General features: G+C 40.0%; 1 protein-coding gene across 1 annotated transcript in view; it reads right to left on the reverse strand.

The window, feature by feature from the left end:
• Positions 1-17,520, reverse strand: part of arhgap10 (Rho GTPase activating protein 10) — a 46,573-nt gene that overhangs the window by 12,835 nt on the left and 16,218 nt on the right. The window contains exons 8-19 of the mRNA XM_079219652.1: positions 16,823-16,952; positions 16,201-16,307; positions 15,964-16,058; positions 15,173-15,254; positions 14,952-14,994; positions 14,799-14,867; positions 14,261-14,335; positions 10,640-10,724; positions 8,444-8,502; positions 6,886-6,991; positions 4,007-4,166; positions 1,445-1,586 (exon numbers count right to left, since the gene is read on the reverse strand). Coding sequence (XP_079075778.1) covers positions 1,445-1,586; positions 4,007-4,166; positions 6,886-6,991; positions 8,444-8,502; positions 10,640-10,724; positions 14,261-14,335; positions 14,799-14,867; positions 14,952-14,994; positions 15,173-15,254; positions 15,964-16,058; positions 16,201-16,307; positions 16,823-16,952 — 1,153 coding nt within the window. The remainder of the gene's footprint in view (positions 1-1,444; positions 1,587-4,006; positions 4,167-6,885; positions 6,992-8,443; positions 8,503-10,639; positions 10,725-14,260; positions 14,336-14,798; positions 14,868-14,951; positions 14,995-15,172; positions 15,255-15,963; positions 16,059-16,200; positions 16,308-16,822; positions 16,953-17,520) is intronic.

Genomic DNA, 17,520 nt, shown 5'->3' on the forward strand with positions numbered 1-17,520 from the left:
AAACTGTTTTAAAACACTTTAGTAACATTTTCCGGCATACTCCTACAGCTGCGGCTCTGTCAAAAACACATCTTTTCCAGAATAATTATATAATGCGTCGAATTAAAATGTGAATATATTGTGAAAGGGGTCACTTGGTGGTGATGAACATACATGATGAGAATTATCACCCAAATCTGCAGCTCCCCTTCACTTGAAGGAGCTTTACTTTCAGCTCATTGTTTAGCTGTCCGGCCCACATCTTTACTGTTATGGTTCACTCGTTGCATAGTTTTCGGCTGCTGTTCTCTATCTGCTCAGCATCAGCAGACAGATAACTTGGGTTATCGAAAGAAGACTCACACGCACACATTACACTCTTCTCTTTCTCTCACTTCATCGTTTAAAAATGTGCTTTCAACCGCTGAAGGCCGAGACAACTTACTAAAAAACAATTATGTGCCACTCATATAAAATACACCAAGGTTAAAAAAGGATTACGGCCTTTCATCCCTGATATAAAGATAACCCGTGCTAAAAGCTAGCGCGAGGGCGGAAAAGAGAGGCAATCTGGTAAGCAGATTTAGATTCGTACTGTATGGGGGGGGTAGGGATTTGACTGGCCTTGGATCACAAATTGCTGAGGTCAGATTGTTTGGGCCACCAGGTCAGGTGATCAGCTCACCTGATGCACAGGAGAAGGCTTCTATCATTCGCATGTCATAAATTTTTAGAGGAAACTGAACACAATTTTAAAAGAAATGAACACACAAAGGCAAATCTCTCCACACAGTAACAAAGAGAAGAGGCGCCTGAGTTCAGTATGTCATCTGTGGACACTGTTACGAGTTCATAGTGGTCACTAGGTAACAGACTAACCATGAGTGAGTGAATTAATTCAAAGCCCAGCAGGAATCAAGAGTAAATGCACTCAGATGCCCGTGGATTTGGTACATCTAGCCAAAACTACAGCAGTTGAATACAACAGCCCTGCGTCACATCCAACCTTTTGGGAAGGTTATAATGTTTATAGGGATGTGTTGGTTCAACTTCATGGTAATTTTAAAATGATGTAGTTAATTGAAGCTAAATTATTAATTTATTTTTTATTCATGCTGATTACCAGGATAATATACATTCTGATAACACATCTTGTATTATATATTTCTTAAACATTTCTTACAGGATGACCCTATATGTTCTATTAAATTGTGTAAACCGCATAAATTACAAATTAGCGTGCACAAATTACAGACCAAATTTACCCCCCCCCCCCCCCCGATACCTGTTCGGCTCCGTAAATGAATAAATCGAATAAATATTTGAATGGCATGCTTCTTTCATTCATAAAAAGCTTATTGCTAAGGTATCTCCTAATGATCTCATAAGGCTTTTGTCCAACTCAGTTCCCTTAATATATTCAGAGGTGTAGACATATACAGGTGCAGGTGTGTACGTCTCTTACCATTCTGAATGTCTAGGGCTTGTGGATTGTAGACAGCCAGGGGCCGAGTCTGTCGATTCACCTTCTTGGACTGCCTTGTGGGAGCAGAGAATACTGGGGCAGCAGGTGAAAGAAGGCCAGACTCTGGAGCATCTGCAAAGATCTGAATACAAAATGTGATTTCAGTAAGTCTCTAGCAATACTAAAAGCACAGTGCAGTTAGGAGTTGAGCAGCAGCAGGTACAGCAGCAGCGTGTCCTTAACTGACCTCACTTAGTGAACAGCTTTGGAAACTCACAGGCTTTATGTAGTGGTAAATTAATGGAAAAGGCCATTTGCAGCCACAGCATGTGCTCCTACGGAGAGCCGAGCAGCTCATTGATTGGACCCTAATAACTGCATGCGAGCAGATTTTGTTTGTGCCAAAATAAATGAGAGCAGCTCCACATGTAACATAATCGCACCCCGTCCAGAAATCTGGGTCTAAGTTAAGGTGGCATTTCTCCGCAGAGAAACTGACCCACTCTCTGAAAGAGTGGAGGGTAAAATAAACAGGGTTTAGACTCAAGGAGGGCCGGCCAACTGGCGCAGCCTGTTTACACCGGGCCGTGTTTACATATACACTTCTGATGTAGAGTTAAAAGAGAATAGGGCTGCAGAGGAGAGGAAGTCTCAGCAGAGCCTCAGAAAGGATCACAGACAAGGAGAGAAGTAGGGAAGGGAGACGCGAGAGAGAGAGAGGGAGAGAGAAAGTGGCAGAGAAAGTGAGACAGTGTGAACGAGAGAGGCAGACACAGAGGAGGGGGCTATGAGAAAGAAAGTTTGCAGGAGAAAGCAGATAGAAAAAGTGAGAAATCTGATATGGCTGAGAGTTTCTGCTGCCTCCCTCTCTCTCCTTCTCTCTCCCTCTCTCTCCCTCTCTCTCTGCAGATGGAGGTGAATGTAAAACAGAGTCTACTGTTGGTATCTAGGGGTATCAACAGTCTGGAGTGGGACTAAGCTGTGAGAGAAGTTAATGCCTGCCTGTCTGTCTGCTCAACTTTTCCCCTGCTCTAACACGCTGTACTTTCCAAAATGCTCCTGCTGCATTCTAACACTACATCCTTTATCACCTGGACGGTGTTGGATACCTCTGGGTCGTCTCAGAGACTAGCAGTATACACTGTGTTGTTTCACCAAGCCTCTGTATTCTCTCACACCCCATTTTAGATTTGTGAGTTTGGGTGGAGCTATTATTCACAGCACACATCATATTCCATTTAATGAAGCTGGAGGAAAACAATAAAAAAGAAAAAATCACTAAAAGCTCTTTGTCTGGAATCAGATGAAACCAGAGTGCAGTGCTGCTCCAAACAGATTAGAAAACTAATCTCAAACCTTTTTCTCTTGTGAGAGACAATTATCCCCCTTTGAGGATTGACACGATTAATGACATTCTGAGATTACATGATCCCATGAACCACAGGTTATGAAACCACTCATAAGAAAAATACATGTATTGAGGCAGGCAAAGGACCTTCCAAATTAAATCAAATGTATATGATAATCTACAGAATAGCCAACCTGCTGAAAATAAACAGAATAAAATGTATTTAATCCCAGTGTGAGCAATTGGGGCTCCCCCTATTGGCTAAATAAAATATTTTTGATATGAAACTGCTGTCTTGCTCCTCTGTACCTGAACAACGGAGTGAAGGGTATGCTGACCCAAGGGTTTAAGTTGAATGTGATACACGTTTCATTATCTGAAAACTTTATTTCTGCTCATTATTTTGTAGAACAAGCAATAAACACAACACACATGTATTCTAAAACAGACCACTAAGCGCATTTTCATTGCTAAAACATTTGCTCAAGTAAGATTAATTTAAGGTGCAGTAGGCACAATTTTGATACGAGAATACGGAAGACTAAACAGCCTAAAAAAAAGAGGAAAAGAAGAGCTTCCCAATTGAGACTCTTAATCTGCCCAAAAGAAATTCTGGTGTCAGACACAGTACAGTATGTGCACTTCTCTGCTAAGAGAAACTGCCAAATTGAAGCTTAAGAGAAAGAAAAAAAAATACAAAACTTCTAAACATTGTAAGAAAGCGCTAAGTTGCTGAGAGACCAGGACCTGCAAACATTAAATCTTTTGCTTTGCTTGCACATTTATTATCCTTCAGTATCAAGTAATTGCACGCCACCAAGGTAGATCAACACACAGGCGCTGTGTGTCACGGCATTCAGATTTGACTTGGTGTCATCATTGTACCCTGTGTTGCCTAGGGTGCCAATTTTTTTAGTAAATAGAGTTGTGGATGAGTGGAAACATAATTATACGCACAATGTTGCACTGACAGAATGAATCGTCAAAGTGAAGTTGGTGCAGTAAAGATTTGACCAATCAAAAACAGACTTTTTGGGAGAAAATAGAACATAATGCAACACAAATACTTTGTCTCTGTTCTTACAGACATGCTACTAATTACTTCCACTGGAAGTTATACTGCTATGACTAGACAGTGCATATTCAGTTTCAAATGCATTACTTTGCAATAGTACAGTCCATACTGCCCTACATGTCCCATTCTTGAGTGTTACCTTTTCATGTTGTTCAATGAGGATCTCCACCACAATGTTCTGGAACTTAAGATCCATGATGGCAGCGACAGTATCCTCCTGTGGCCTCATTAATGTGGGGCCGAACACCACGCCCAGGTTGGCCACGGTCATCAGATTCTGTTTACTGTGAGCCGCCACACTGAGGAAGATAACATCTCGCATTATACACAGAAAAAGGGTTGGATTAAATACGAACAAAGAAAAAAAAAGGGCAAAACTTGACAGAACTGTAACTTTTAAAACTTGCAATCTCTCTACTGACCTGCAGGGGGCGACTCCTCTGGTTGTAAAAATAAGTCTGAATGTATGGAAGTCTATGAGAAAATGACTCACTTGATTTATTACCTCAGTAAAACATTGTAAACATGAGTCCATGGTCTCAATCACTAGTTTCAAGTCTTCTTTAATACAGCATGATGTTCATTTCGTAAATTATGGTCCATTTATCCAGAGTAAAATAGACCATAAAGCGGAGTATGCTTAAGGGCGGGCTTACTGTGATTGACAGGTCACTGCTGCTATCAGAGCCGTATACGGCGTCTCTTTGTCACTCCTCATTGCAAATATGGTAACTACCGTTGGATTTTTAATTATCGCAGAAAATAAACTTACATGTTTTGTCTAGCAAGATGAATCTTAGAATTAAGCACCACTTCATTAAGTTAAAGGCGGCTAGTAGTCTCATTCAGCCACTTGTTAGCAACTGTCTTTATGAAAACGCGTAAATACTTCAAAATTCACAAAATGGGTATTAACTGACATATTTTATATTGTAGAACAAAACGTTAAAATCTCATAAGCATGTGTTAACCAAAAATCTTATTTTAGGCATTGAATAAAAAAAATAAAAACTAAAAAGAAACACTGACTTCATGTCGAGGGAACAGGACGTGGAAAAATACTCATCCCACGTTTTACAACTCATTCCTGCAGCACTCAATTGCTATAAATAAAATGTTTGAGAAAATAAGATGAAAAGCATTTGAGCAAACAAGAAAATGAAGAATACATAGCGTCAAATGCTTCCTGAAAAAAGAAAAACACCCGACCCACAGTGCAGATTTTCCCCATGCAAGCTGTTTAGATGAGGTGTTGAGCCACCTCAAGATGACAGCAGTACTCAATTAATATACAGACGGCATTTGCTGTGCAAAATTGCTCCTTTGCTCTTTTCCCCCTAAACTTCAATGTTTCATTCATCAAATTGTGATTTAATGTAATAGTTTTTATGATGTAAACAGATAGGTGGTCTTTCTTTTCCGCAAAGAGACTCCCTGCTGCTAAAAAGCACTGCAGGAAACCATAAAAAATGCATTGTTTCTTCCTGTAATGCATAACTTCACACTTAGCGACATCGAAAGTCCAAAGTGGCTCAAGAAAACAATAATGATGTTGCTATCTTTAGGGATTACTCTAAACTTTTTGATTCAGTGTATCGTTGCTTAGTGATGATCCAAAGTTTTGTCGCTCACATCACAGAGACACTGAAAACTGAATACATAAAGCAGCCACTTCATTTTGAGAAAATAAAAAAAGAGGGATTTCAGCACATTTTATGACTACGGTAAGCTGTAACAAAACCTCTTCGATTTAAATATTAAGTTGTCCTGCATACAGTTCCCATCCATTGTTCCCTACACTGAATATAACAAAAATAAATTAGGTATTTGTGGATTTAGACATTTTTAAGTTACACCCCTACTTTCAATATCAATTCCAACAATAACTGTGAGTCCTTCTGACAGCCGCTTTTCTGATTATTTTACAACATACTAATGACATTTGATAAAGAGGAATGATACATTGTATTTCATCTCTTCTGGATTAGTTTAACAAATGCAACCCCTTCAGTTGATAAAACGATCTTAAATGCCAGGTCAAAAATCTGAAGACATAAAAAAACCTTAATTTGAAGAGAAAGTTATGCGGACAGGTGAAGAGACTTCACACTCGAAATATGATGATACGCAGTAGAGCAGCTGGGACAGTTTAAATAGCTTCAAAGGATGCCTTTGAAGACAAAAACATTGGTGACAACTCACATTTATAACATCTTTGAAACCATTTCAGATAGGAGTGTGAAATTCTGGCTTTGCTTCCTTCCCCCTGCAGGACATGCACACAAGCCAACTTCAGAAAAATATTCGAGTCTCTCCAGTCTGGAGAATTTCACGCTGGATAATCCAAATTCAATTTCAATAGCGCTGCCTTTTTACCAGAGCCTGATTCTGCAGCGGGTTTCTATGAAATAAGATCCACCAGACTTTCACTGCCTCAGGGAAGAGGGATTATTTACTTATCTTCAATTTGCTCATATTTAGTTTATAAAAAGCTTGCTGAGGTAAAACCTTGTAATGTTAGCGAACATTATTTCTTAAATCTCTCTTCTTATCTAATCTCACAAATAGAGTGATGCACAATAGTGGTCTATCCAGGGGTGAATATAGTAATCTCAACAGAGAGCTTCATTTGAGAGGTCCATTTTATTTCACTTCCCTGGTGCAGCTGCACAACAAACCAGATTCTAAAAACAGGTATGTTGGGCGACACAATTCCCCCTCAACAACTTTCAGTAATTTCAAAAAGAACGTTAAGATGCTAGCGGCATCAAATTTCTTAGCCATCAGTCACTGAGTAGACAGAGAGGAGATGGAGTGACAGCAGGGAAGGGGGAGTGAAGAGAGTGGGAGTGAATGAGATAGAGAGAGAGAAAAAAGCATGTGGAGTGAGAATGAGGAGACAGACAGGAAGAGCAGAAAGAGAGAACTGAGAGAGAGAGAGAGAGAGAGAGAGAGAGAGAGAGAGAGAGAGGGGGTGGAGATTGGCTGAACTATGACCAAGGAACTATGAACACTCACTTGGCCAGATGCTTCATGAGCAGCCCGAGGACTTGTCGATTCTTCTCCGGTAGTTTGTGGACCAGGCAGTGAATGGCTTGGATGCGAGACTCTGGACTGCCGCCCTCTGTTCAAACGCAGGAGCAGAGACACACTTGAATTAAACTACAAGAATTTATCTGATCTCCTTAGGTGGTAAAGGGCCAACACAACATTAGCAAACAGCAAATTTAAAGAGATGATGAGACACGACATACACTGTTGATCTGGTTCACCACACCAAATAAAAGTGATTCAGCAGAATAATTGAAGTCTCTACTACTTCGAAAGTCTTAACAAACTAATTGGATACATTCTGGAAAACCCCCAAAAAGGGAAAAAGTCAGTGGACCTTTAAGGACACAATGATCAGAGGCTATCACCTCACGTATAAGGATTGGAGGATGATACATCCCAGGTTAAATAAGCGAAGAAGGGGTGTGAAAGTGATACATAGTCTGAAGCCAGAATTTGGCAGCAGGGACCACTATGCTGGCGAAGGAGATAGCTTTACGTTACTGTCGCTACCGTATAAAAGGGTTGTGTTAAAACCCCCAAAGATCATCTCTTAAACATTTCCTCACACATGGGCATCTGACCGCCCACACACAAACGCTCGCACACACACACACACACACACAGACACATAAAACATCATTACTATGGGAACGACAAGGATTTAAACATGGAAAAAGCTGCTTATGGATGCTGTCATCCATCAAAAAAAATATTCGTTGCTAATCCATTTTTTCCCCCTTGTTATGAGGGCATTGCAAGCGCCTGATAAAAATGTCAACCTGATCCAATTATAGCACTTGTTGTAATAGGATTCAAGTTTGGCTTGCTTTAAAAAATAAATTAAAAAAAACATTTACCACATAAATTATGTTACGTGGGCGAAAAAAGAAGAAAAAAAGTGTCTTTTTGCCGTTCAAGGTCACACACTGGACCATTTGATGGCATGCAAATTACAGCATATTTATAATTTTAAAGCTTTTAGCTTTCACCTTAAATGGCTTATTTGGCCACAGGTAGAAATTAGATGAAGATGGGCAGTAGTCGCACATGGAAAATAATCTGAAATGTCAAAACTGTATGTCGAAGCCGTAGTAGGCTGAAAGGATTCTTCAAATCACGTTTTTGTGTGAAAAACAGGGTAACAGTGTTCGTGGATTTTGGGAGTGCAGATTTCTGAAACTGAGTAGGAAGGCATAAACGTACTGTAATAATGTAGGGACCCCTGTGAAAATGAGGACAACTGTGGATAGATTCTAATCAGCATTCAAGACACACACAGACCAATAGCTTTCAGACTATGACTATGACTACTTAAGAGGATTGGCCACCTTACCCACTTAAAAGAATTGTTACAAAGTTTACAAAAAGTTAATAAAAGTGATTTAACTGGTTTTCACTTGACTGCATATTTTCAATAACTCACTGAAGGAAAAGAAACACACTGGACTCCTAAACTGAACAACACATGTGTACACTGTTATGGTCGATACTCAGTGACGGTATAAGAGGAGGTCAAACTTACTTGCAGGGCTAATAAACTCTTTGTAAAGTCCATAGGTCATCAGCGGCTCAGGAAGGCTCCTTCACATAGATAGAGAGAGAAAGAGAGAAGGGTGGGTGGAGAAGCGAGAGCTAAAGTGAGCGAGGGGGGTACAGAAATAGCCAGCACACTGTTTTATAGGGTCTGCACACAGCAATGATTAATGTGACCGGGCCAGGGGATGGAATTAGATGGTGCACACGTTGAGATAACCAAGTTCATCTGAAGGTACTTCCACACTGCAGCTGGCACGTGGCCAAAGGTACTTAGCCTCAGAGGAAAGTGAGGAGATTGACCCTGCGTTTTTTTCCAGCAGGCCAGCCACAAAGTAAAAGACATGTCAGAGCAATGCTCAGCATGGTTTAATATAGCATAACAATACGGATAAGATAGGTTAGCTTAAATGGTGTTGGCCAGATTAAACACGGCGATGATACCCTTGAAACCTGAGGAGACTGAGTGTGACAGAGCCTCACGTCCCGTTACAAACAGCGTCCTTGAAAAGGCCAAAGCTTAAAATCAGCCCATCACAACGCGATCTTAACCCCTTTGGATAGAACTTGTCGTTTACTCCCTGATCAGAATACTTGTTGGTGAAGGATAGTCTCATCCCACAATGTTGTACAGCAGTGGACACTTAAGAGTACACTTCAAGGTAGCACTTACTTAATTATACTGAACAGAGGGAGAAAAGCTAAATGGAGCATCAACAGTTTTGATGTTGTTATTCTTTATTTTAGGTTTTAGCACTGTCAGTTAAACTCCTTTCAATTATTGGAAAAATAGCTGGCAATGGTTTGATCATAATCAATATTTTACTTTTCCAATGTGGCATTTAGATCTGATTTTTTTCACAATGATATCTTCTTTAAAAATGTAATAATAAATAAACACATTAAGATTGTGTTTTTTATTTTTTATAATTGGTTTGTTGTTTTCTGATTTGTTAGTTTTTCTGCTTATTTTGTAAGCTTCTTGTCATTAATTTTTTGTTGTATTTTTCTAAATGATGTGAGCATAATTTTTTCCCCCCTTCTTTTTATGTCATTGTTGGATTTTCTTGAGCGGTTCAGGGGAGGTACGTTGTGGGTCCTTGACCTCTTCTGTCACATTTTTTATTTGGGATTTCATGAAGTCTTGTGTGTGCAAATAAAATACATCTTCTTGTGAGTATTTTTACTGTGCTAATAAGGAAATCAGGCCAACTCCAAACTCATAAAATACAATACTTTGCTTTCATTTTAATAAGCAAAGCCAACTTAATTTGTTGCTAAACGCACATGTTTACAAAAACAAATTGGCATTTAAATGAAAACTCCCTCAGCTTCTTACAACCAAACTACATTTTTAATCTTTGAACTTCACCCACTCTATCTGTCAACCAGGAAGGAGTTGGTGAATGAGGAACAGGCATACAGTAAGCAATGTGACCTCAGAAGGAGTTAATTATGCAGTAGCACTTTGCATAATTAACTCATTTTATATAAAAGACAGAGACAAGAATGGATTGAATGTTTCATATTTAAGTGAACAGAGCTTCCATCATATTCCTCAAAAGAGAGATGTACAACAACAAAAAAGTTCCATTAACCACTGGTCAGAAGTGGATTTGCTAAGACACACAGCAACTCTGAATCAATTATGCACCAGGAGTCACATCACATCCTCCGAATGCATCAATACGAGGTTACGAAATTACGAAACTGAATTTAAATTTGCTCAGGGGTACTATTAATCAGAATGTACAATGTTGTGAGAGACACGAAGAGTTAAAGTGATCACAACAGAGGTTTAAGAAATTATTAGCAAACCAACAATAGCATCAGTGCTTACGGACTAGAAACTGATGATTTGAGGGCTACGAGTAAGGATTATTTTCAGTATCATTTTATCGTTTCGTCCATAAAATGCCAGAAAATATTGAAACTGTCAGTTAGAATTAATAAAACGGTCAAAGATTTCTCGTTTTATTTATTTTGTCAAAAAGGTCCGAAGATATTCTGTCACAAATGACAAAAAAATCAGCAGAAAATAGTCAATGTGAGAGATTGTTTGCTTGAAAATAAGTAAAGAAATGCATCAATTAATTATTTTCCTGCCAATCAACTAATCGATTACTCGACAGCTTCAGATGGTTTACATTTGTGCATGTGTGTCTTAAATCCCACGTATCCTTACCTCAGATAAAGCTTCAGTGCACTCGTTACTGTCTTTACGTCCCAGTCTTCGCTGGTGGACAGATCCACTTCGTTACTCTCCTCATCTGAAATAAACACAAATCACAAAAACATATTCTTCATGGAGTATTAACACAGCACAACACACCAGCAAACGATTGTTTTTCACATTAAGCAGACAAATGCTCCGTGTGATTTTGTGGGCAGCCTAGAAAGTCAAAATATGGAATATAAATATGTAACTAGGAACAAGTCATATGAGGATAAAAGCAGTGCTACTAGCCTTGGGGGTCCAGTCTAGTCTAGCCTCAGTGGATATGGAAGGAGGTTACAGCTTCTGTGGAGGGCTGCTGGTTCTATACTCATTACAAGTTTAATTAATCCCTCACTACTTTGCTGGCTCCACAGGGACTCCAGAGCTGTGTTTTGCTGAAAATTGAGGTGGCACATTATCACGACAGTCACTAACTTAAGTAACCTCTGATGAATTACAGAGGATGTGGAAGGGTAACGTGTCAGTAACATAGACTGTACAGGGCTCAGGTCAACACACACATTTAAGCTTCGTAGGTGGTAGGTGGCCTGTGTTACATGGCTTTAAAAAACATATCATTTCTTCTGAGCACTGCAGCCAGGAGGACTGTGTGTTTCTGCGCCTGCTCTGTCCAATATCAACTTCTGAGAGCAAATGTTATTGAAGAGTGTTTGTAGTCAGAGCTGCGCCTCTGCAAGTGTGTATGTGTTGAGATTAATGGGGTCTGTAAAGGCTCTGTAGTCTGCTCGAGCACAAACAGGCTTGGAGCTGGTTAGGTCAAGGACACAAAGGAAAATGATTGGCAGGGGCACTTGGAGTAGCATTGATTATGAAACTGCTGACCACAAAGCAGCAGCAGTTCAAAGATGGTTATTTTTAACTTAGTTATCGGCATTAAGCCTTTGGGGACACGACTGTACTGTGTGGCGACTGTAGCATAGCAGCTAAAGCTAGAACTGCAGTTCCCAGAAAAACATTTTGCAATACAAATCCATTACGCAGGTCTGATTAAGCTAGAAAAAAAAAGTGTCTTGACCGTCTTACTTTTTCAAAACAGAGGAAAGGTGAAATGACAAACTGGTTTAATGAATGTGAAATTAAGTCAAAGATGACCTTCACTAAATGTCATGCATTGATAACCCAAATAAACAATGGGGTGTGTAAATCTGCACACTATCATCAATGAAAGCAACGCATGGATGTGTGACATGTGTGTTGTGGACTTGTTGAATTTATAGGAAAAAAATTCACAACACGTTTTATCCAACAAAATATTCTCCTTCAATCCATGTTTGTTGGCGTTTAGCTTTTCAAAAACAAAGTCTTCCACTGCAGTCAAAAATAAATGTCTCCCATTTGCTCTAGCGAGGCACACATCTGTATTAATGAGGTGGTGTAGCAGCAACTAGCAGCAAAAAAAAAAGAAGCATATTTTTAAGGGTAATAATGTGATAAAATATGGAAAGCCTCAATCAAAAATAATAAAAATGCACTGGGTCGTCAAATCCAAGAAAAAGAGACCGTCGCTGATTAAAGGGGCTCAAGAAGCAGACATGCCTACAAACACATCACTAAATGCACAGTAGGGTGCAGATTCTATAGCTTACTTTTATAACATCTCGGTTCTAATTGTAAATTAGTATACACTGTGAGCTCCCAATGTCGGATTAAAGGGGGCTGTGTGCGACCATTACTTTAACTTTCCGTCATTCACGCCCACATCACACATTGATTGGCCAGCAGTGTGGAAGTGAGTAAGGAGGCAGAGTTTGAACTTTGCTTCCCTCGCTCCTTTTATTCCTTCTTTATGGAACTATTTCTGTCTCTTTTTATGGTAACAAATGAGTGCAACACCATAAATGTCTCCCAAAAGAAACCATCTGAAAATGTATGCCGAATTATTGCGTCTCTTTCCTCTCCAGGGCGGCCAGCGTCTAGCTCCTCCTTCGTGTGTGGCCATTTGTTCTGTTGGAGTGTAACCTCATTTGCCTTGCGACCTCTTGTGGGAGTCCGGGCCCTCAGGCTGGAAACCAGCGGCCTCGAGAGCCCAGGCTGACCCGGTCTGAGCTGAACTCCAAGGAGGCGAACCACAGTCTGGTGGGCGTCACCGTGGAAAACTATGTTTCTTGGAATTTAAGTGAGCTAACCCTTTAAAGTCATCAAAAGTTGTTTCAAGATTTATTTTTTAACTGATTTTATTTAACAAAAGTAGGAAACAACAAACACATTTAAGCATCTGCTCAGCTCTGTGTAATAAACCATTAATGGCCACATTAATATTCATTTCCGTCTTAAAATGCGAAACAAAATCGAGCAGTCCTTTGGAAACAACTCACACCATTCCTCAAATTTGCCTAACTCTGCAATTATATCTATAGAACCAAGAAGTCTAACTCAGCAACACCACACACACACACACACCGCTGCCACTTACTGTACAAGAGACAGGTCAGAGACAGAATACAGCTCACTTCTTCCGGTTATATTGTTGCCTGACATTCAATATGGGCCGCTCTCTTTGTTTGTACTGTAATGTGATGGGAGGCTCGTTTTCTATCACTCTGTCCTCTCCGATTGGACCGTGGCCATGTCGGTGGGTGAGAGATGAAAAGGAGGAGGAGTGGGAGGATACGAAGACTTTCTTAAGGGTTTAAAGCTCGCTTCACCCACTCACTGAACTGTTCTATGCAAGAAATGTTTGTGAATGTGTTGGTTTGTGTAGTAGTACTACCTCTGTCGTTTCAGGGGTAAAATCTAAGTTTCCGAGGCAGCTTAATGAAAATATCTTATTCTATATGGTTGATCAGTGGACCAACATTTGCAAACATTAAAGTGCAAGCAAAATCTGTATTTTCCCCCCGTTCCCCTGGAATGTCCACAGCCCACAGACGCATGCTTCTTTTACTATTCAGGTTTTAAAGAAACTTCTAAGAATGCAGCAGCGGAGTGTTAATGGAGTCCACAGCATGAGGCGGCATGTTTGGGAGGCTTTTGGAGAGTCCGAGTTTGTTGTTATTCTGAACACAGAGCTGAAAGTGAGCTGGTGTCTGCTGGAGAAGGTAGAAAAACAGAGAGCAGACAGGGAGCCATGGAAAGGACAGAGGACGAGCTCTATAGAAAATTAGTTGAGTGAAAGGTTTTCAAGACTAGTAAGAGACATAAAGGAAATTGAGAAAGACGACTGATAGCTTGCCACGAGTACACGAGGCGGATTTAGTGGTGTGTTAATGAAGCGAAAGCTAAAATGTGCAAGGACGTGGATGGGAGGGACCCTGTCTGGCTGTCTGGGGGATATAAAACTGAAATTAAGTGAGGAAAAGATTCACCCGGGCACTTGTTGCACATTAGAGGGACATGCTTCTGATAAGCTGAGTCATGGGCTGATTGTCAGTCACTATCTTTTTAATATCGGCCCGACAGACACATCCATTACGTCAGCACATTCAGCTAACTGGGGGCGACCTAATATTGCAGAGATAGTGCAGTAGCATATAAATTTAAAATGTTAACTTTCTTCAGTTCTTACCAGCACCTCTCTATGCAAAATATATTTTAAGCGCAAAAAGAAAATAATATAATTCAACTTACCAATCATTAATGAGACGAGCTTCTGGACCTTGGAGCTTACCCCAACAACTCTGTACAGGCCTTGGTCATTAATGCCTGAAAGCAATAATGAAACGTTATTTGTATTGCACTGCTCTTAATAAGGTTGTAAAGTGCTTTACAGGGAAAAGAACACACAAAGCAGACAATAAATGAAAAGACAAACAAAAACAAACAGGAACACACACACCCCTGTAATTGGAAACTATACATCAGATACATGAATATGTCACTGCAATTTAACCGAGTTCAGTAAGAATTAAAAAGAAAGAAACGTTGAGAGGGACTACATAGTCCAAAATTAAAAGCAAATTAATAAGAACTTTGGTGCTACATAATGAAAAGCCTGCAGTACCGCCCAGTCAGCCTTTCGTTTCACTATTGGAGCAAGTCTGCCCCCTTGTGTAGAGATAACAATACTGCATCTATGTTCCTATTCACCAATTGTCATGTTAAATTTCCACAAATAAATGACCTTCTCTTAACAGAGCATTTCTATATTTACATATCTGAGGCTCACCTCTCGTCTCTATGGCGCTGATGGAGTTCTTCATAAAACTCAAACCTACATCATCCAGCTGGGCATCAACTGCAGATGGAAGAGGAAATGTTTTTTTAAAGGAAACTCATGAAAATGTATGATATTATTTTACAGATACAAAGTCTTACTTACTTCCTCTTTCTTTAGAATAATTCCTCCCAAGATAGTGTCCAGGCTAAAAAGAAGAAGTTTATAAAGTATACTTTGTGATACACAGTAAAATGCAGGTATGTGGAAGTTTATTACATTAAATAGAATAGTGGTATACAAGATGGCAGTGAAATAGAAAACAGCGGGGCTACATGACTAAGTGTGAGTGGTGGAAGATGACACAGTGCAGGCGGCAGACTCACAGCTTCCTTCCCACCCATGGCCTGCATCCAGAACTTGTGGTCATCCTCTGACAGAGCCTGTACTGTCAGCACCGTGCCTGGCCTGAAAGAGAGGGATAGCACATCAGCATTACAGGTACAGTGTAATAAAGAATTAGACTGTGTCAATATAAAACATCAAATGAGCTGAGCAAAAAAAAAAAAAAAAAAAAAAAAAAAAAAAAAAAAAAATCAAGAGAACTTGCACCTTGGATTTTCACAAAATACAAATATGAGCCCTATTAGTCGTCCATGCAGGTTTATGAGACCTACAAGTCACGTGGGACCAGATAGATATCAAGTTACTCATCCCAATCAGATGGATGCATGGACTCAAATTACCATACTAAATCTGGGGTATTGCTCATCTATTAATACTTCAGAAAGAAAAAGGCAGGGCAGAGTTAAGTCGAGTGTCAAAATGAAATATCTATTACAGCACGGCACAGCAGGGTGTGACAAATTCTCCTCTCTAAGTGTGTGAGGCAGCCCTCTCACACAAATCCTGCTGTCCTGCCCTCAGACATCCAAAACACATAGCGCAGCAAGCTGAACTAAATGTGTGGAGCTGAGACTTTTAGCAAAGCTGTTAATGTGGAATTAAAGTTTTTCCTGATCCGATGTGAGGTCCCAGGACACTGATGTCGTATGCGTACAGATTGTAAAGCCCTCCGAGGCAGTGGCATAATGTAGAATTATACTACAATCACCATTATCATATCACATACGTCATTACAGTGTGTTTGAGGAAAAGGTGTGAGGGGAAGATGTACCGATCTGTGATGTCAAGTTCTAAGCAGAACCTCCTGTCGAACATGTCTGTCGTTTTGCGGAGACAGGACTTGAGTGTGACGGACTCGGTCTCCCCCTGAAAAAAAGAGAAACCCTTTACTGTACAGACAAAAACAAATCACCAAAAAAAATTGCATATTGAACAAAGTGGTTGAGATTTCATTAAAAAAAAAATGGTATCAATAACCCACTGTTCTATGTGTTGTCAGAGTACTCACAATCTTGCCACCAGATCTGTGGTCAAAGGTCACCATGTGCAGAATCTTCTGCTCTTTGACAAATGTGCTGTAGCGCTTGACCCAACTGGAACCAAAGGGAGGTGGCCCTACAGAAACACGGGTGTGACACAGACCTTTAACACTATTCGCAGAGTGACAGTCAGTATTGCTTCACGCAGTAGTACCAAGGAAGACAACATAATGACAATGTGTGACAGCAAATAGAGCCACTTAAAAAAAGCATAATAATATGTTGTTCACTTTGTCTGTATTTTAGCTAAATTGTTGCAAGTGCATCTGTTGCTGCTGCTTGAAAATGCATTCGAACCTCCACGTTTTTTCCATTTTAGGGAGACTACAATGGTACAACCAAACCTCCCTGCCACAACAACACTTTAGATAATATCACAAACAGTAGGCACAGAATACATTTCACAAGTTGTGTTTTAAATGTGAAAAAACACTCCACTTCATCACTTTTACAGAAGTTGAAGAGTTGGAGTAAAGCGGTAAAAGACCCCTTCTGGCCGTGCCATTGGACTAGGTTTCCTCGCAACAGTTATGAATGGGTGTAATAGACACCCCATAATAAAAACACATTTAAAATACATAGAAAACTTACGTTTTTCTTGTACATAGAGGTAACCTTCACAACTGATAGGACTGGTCTGTCTGTATTCTTGAGGCGTCTCCCTGATCCTCTTCATTAGCTCGTACACCTCTGACCTCGCGCCCTCAAATCGACTCCTTGTCTGGGGTGGGGGGGTAAACATACGCTCCAGGAAGTCACTTCCCGATGCTCAGTGAATAGGTAGCAAGACCTTCCTAATGAGAGGTCACGTCAACTTCAAACTTATGAGCTTCCCTTGGAAACGCCTTCAGCTCCATGACATCAGTTGAATAGTTGGTAGTAATATAAAACTAAGAATGAAACCAAGACGAGGCTGTAATGACACTGAAGAATAAAAGGAACCAAAGTTCCCAGGATTTGGTGGCCAAATCAAGGCAAAAAGGTAAATTGAAAAAAAAAAGCAAAAAAAAGTTTATGTTAGACTTGCATCCAACAGGTAGACAAAGAGGACGCCAATGGCCCATGACGCTCCGTTTAGCTTTAGTGGTTGTGTTTAGTGGGAAATGATTATCTACAAGAAGTTGATAATGTGATCGTATATCAAGGTTTTATTTCACGGGCCTTTCTGCCTTTTAGATGTCAACTTTTTTTAAACTTTTTTTGTCACTCAGGCACCATTACGCTCAAGATGTTTTCTCTTCTTTGGGCAGAACAAGAACACACAAATTGTACACAAGCAATTGCAGTCA

The sequence above is a fragment of the Taurulus bubalis genome (genome assembly GCF_910589615.1).
Source record: "Taurulus bubalis genome assembly, chromosome: 6".
Lineage (NCBI taxonomy): Eukaryota > Metazoa > Chordata > Actinopteri > Perciformes > Cottidae > Taurulus > Taurulus bubalis.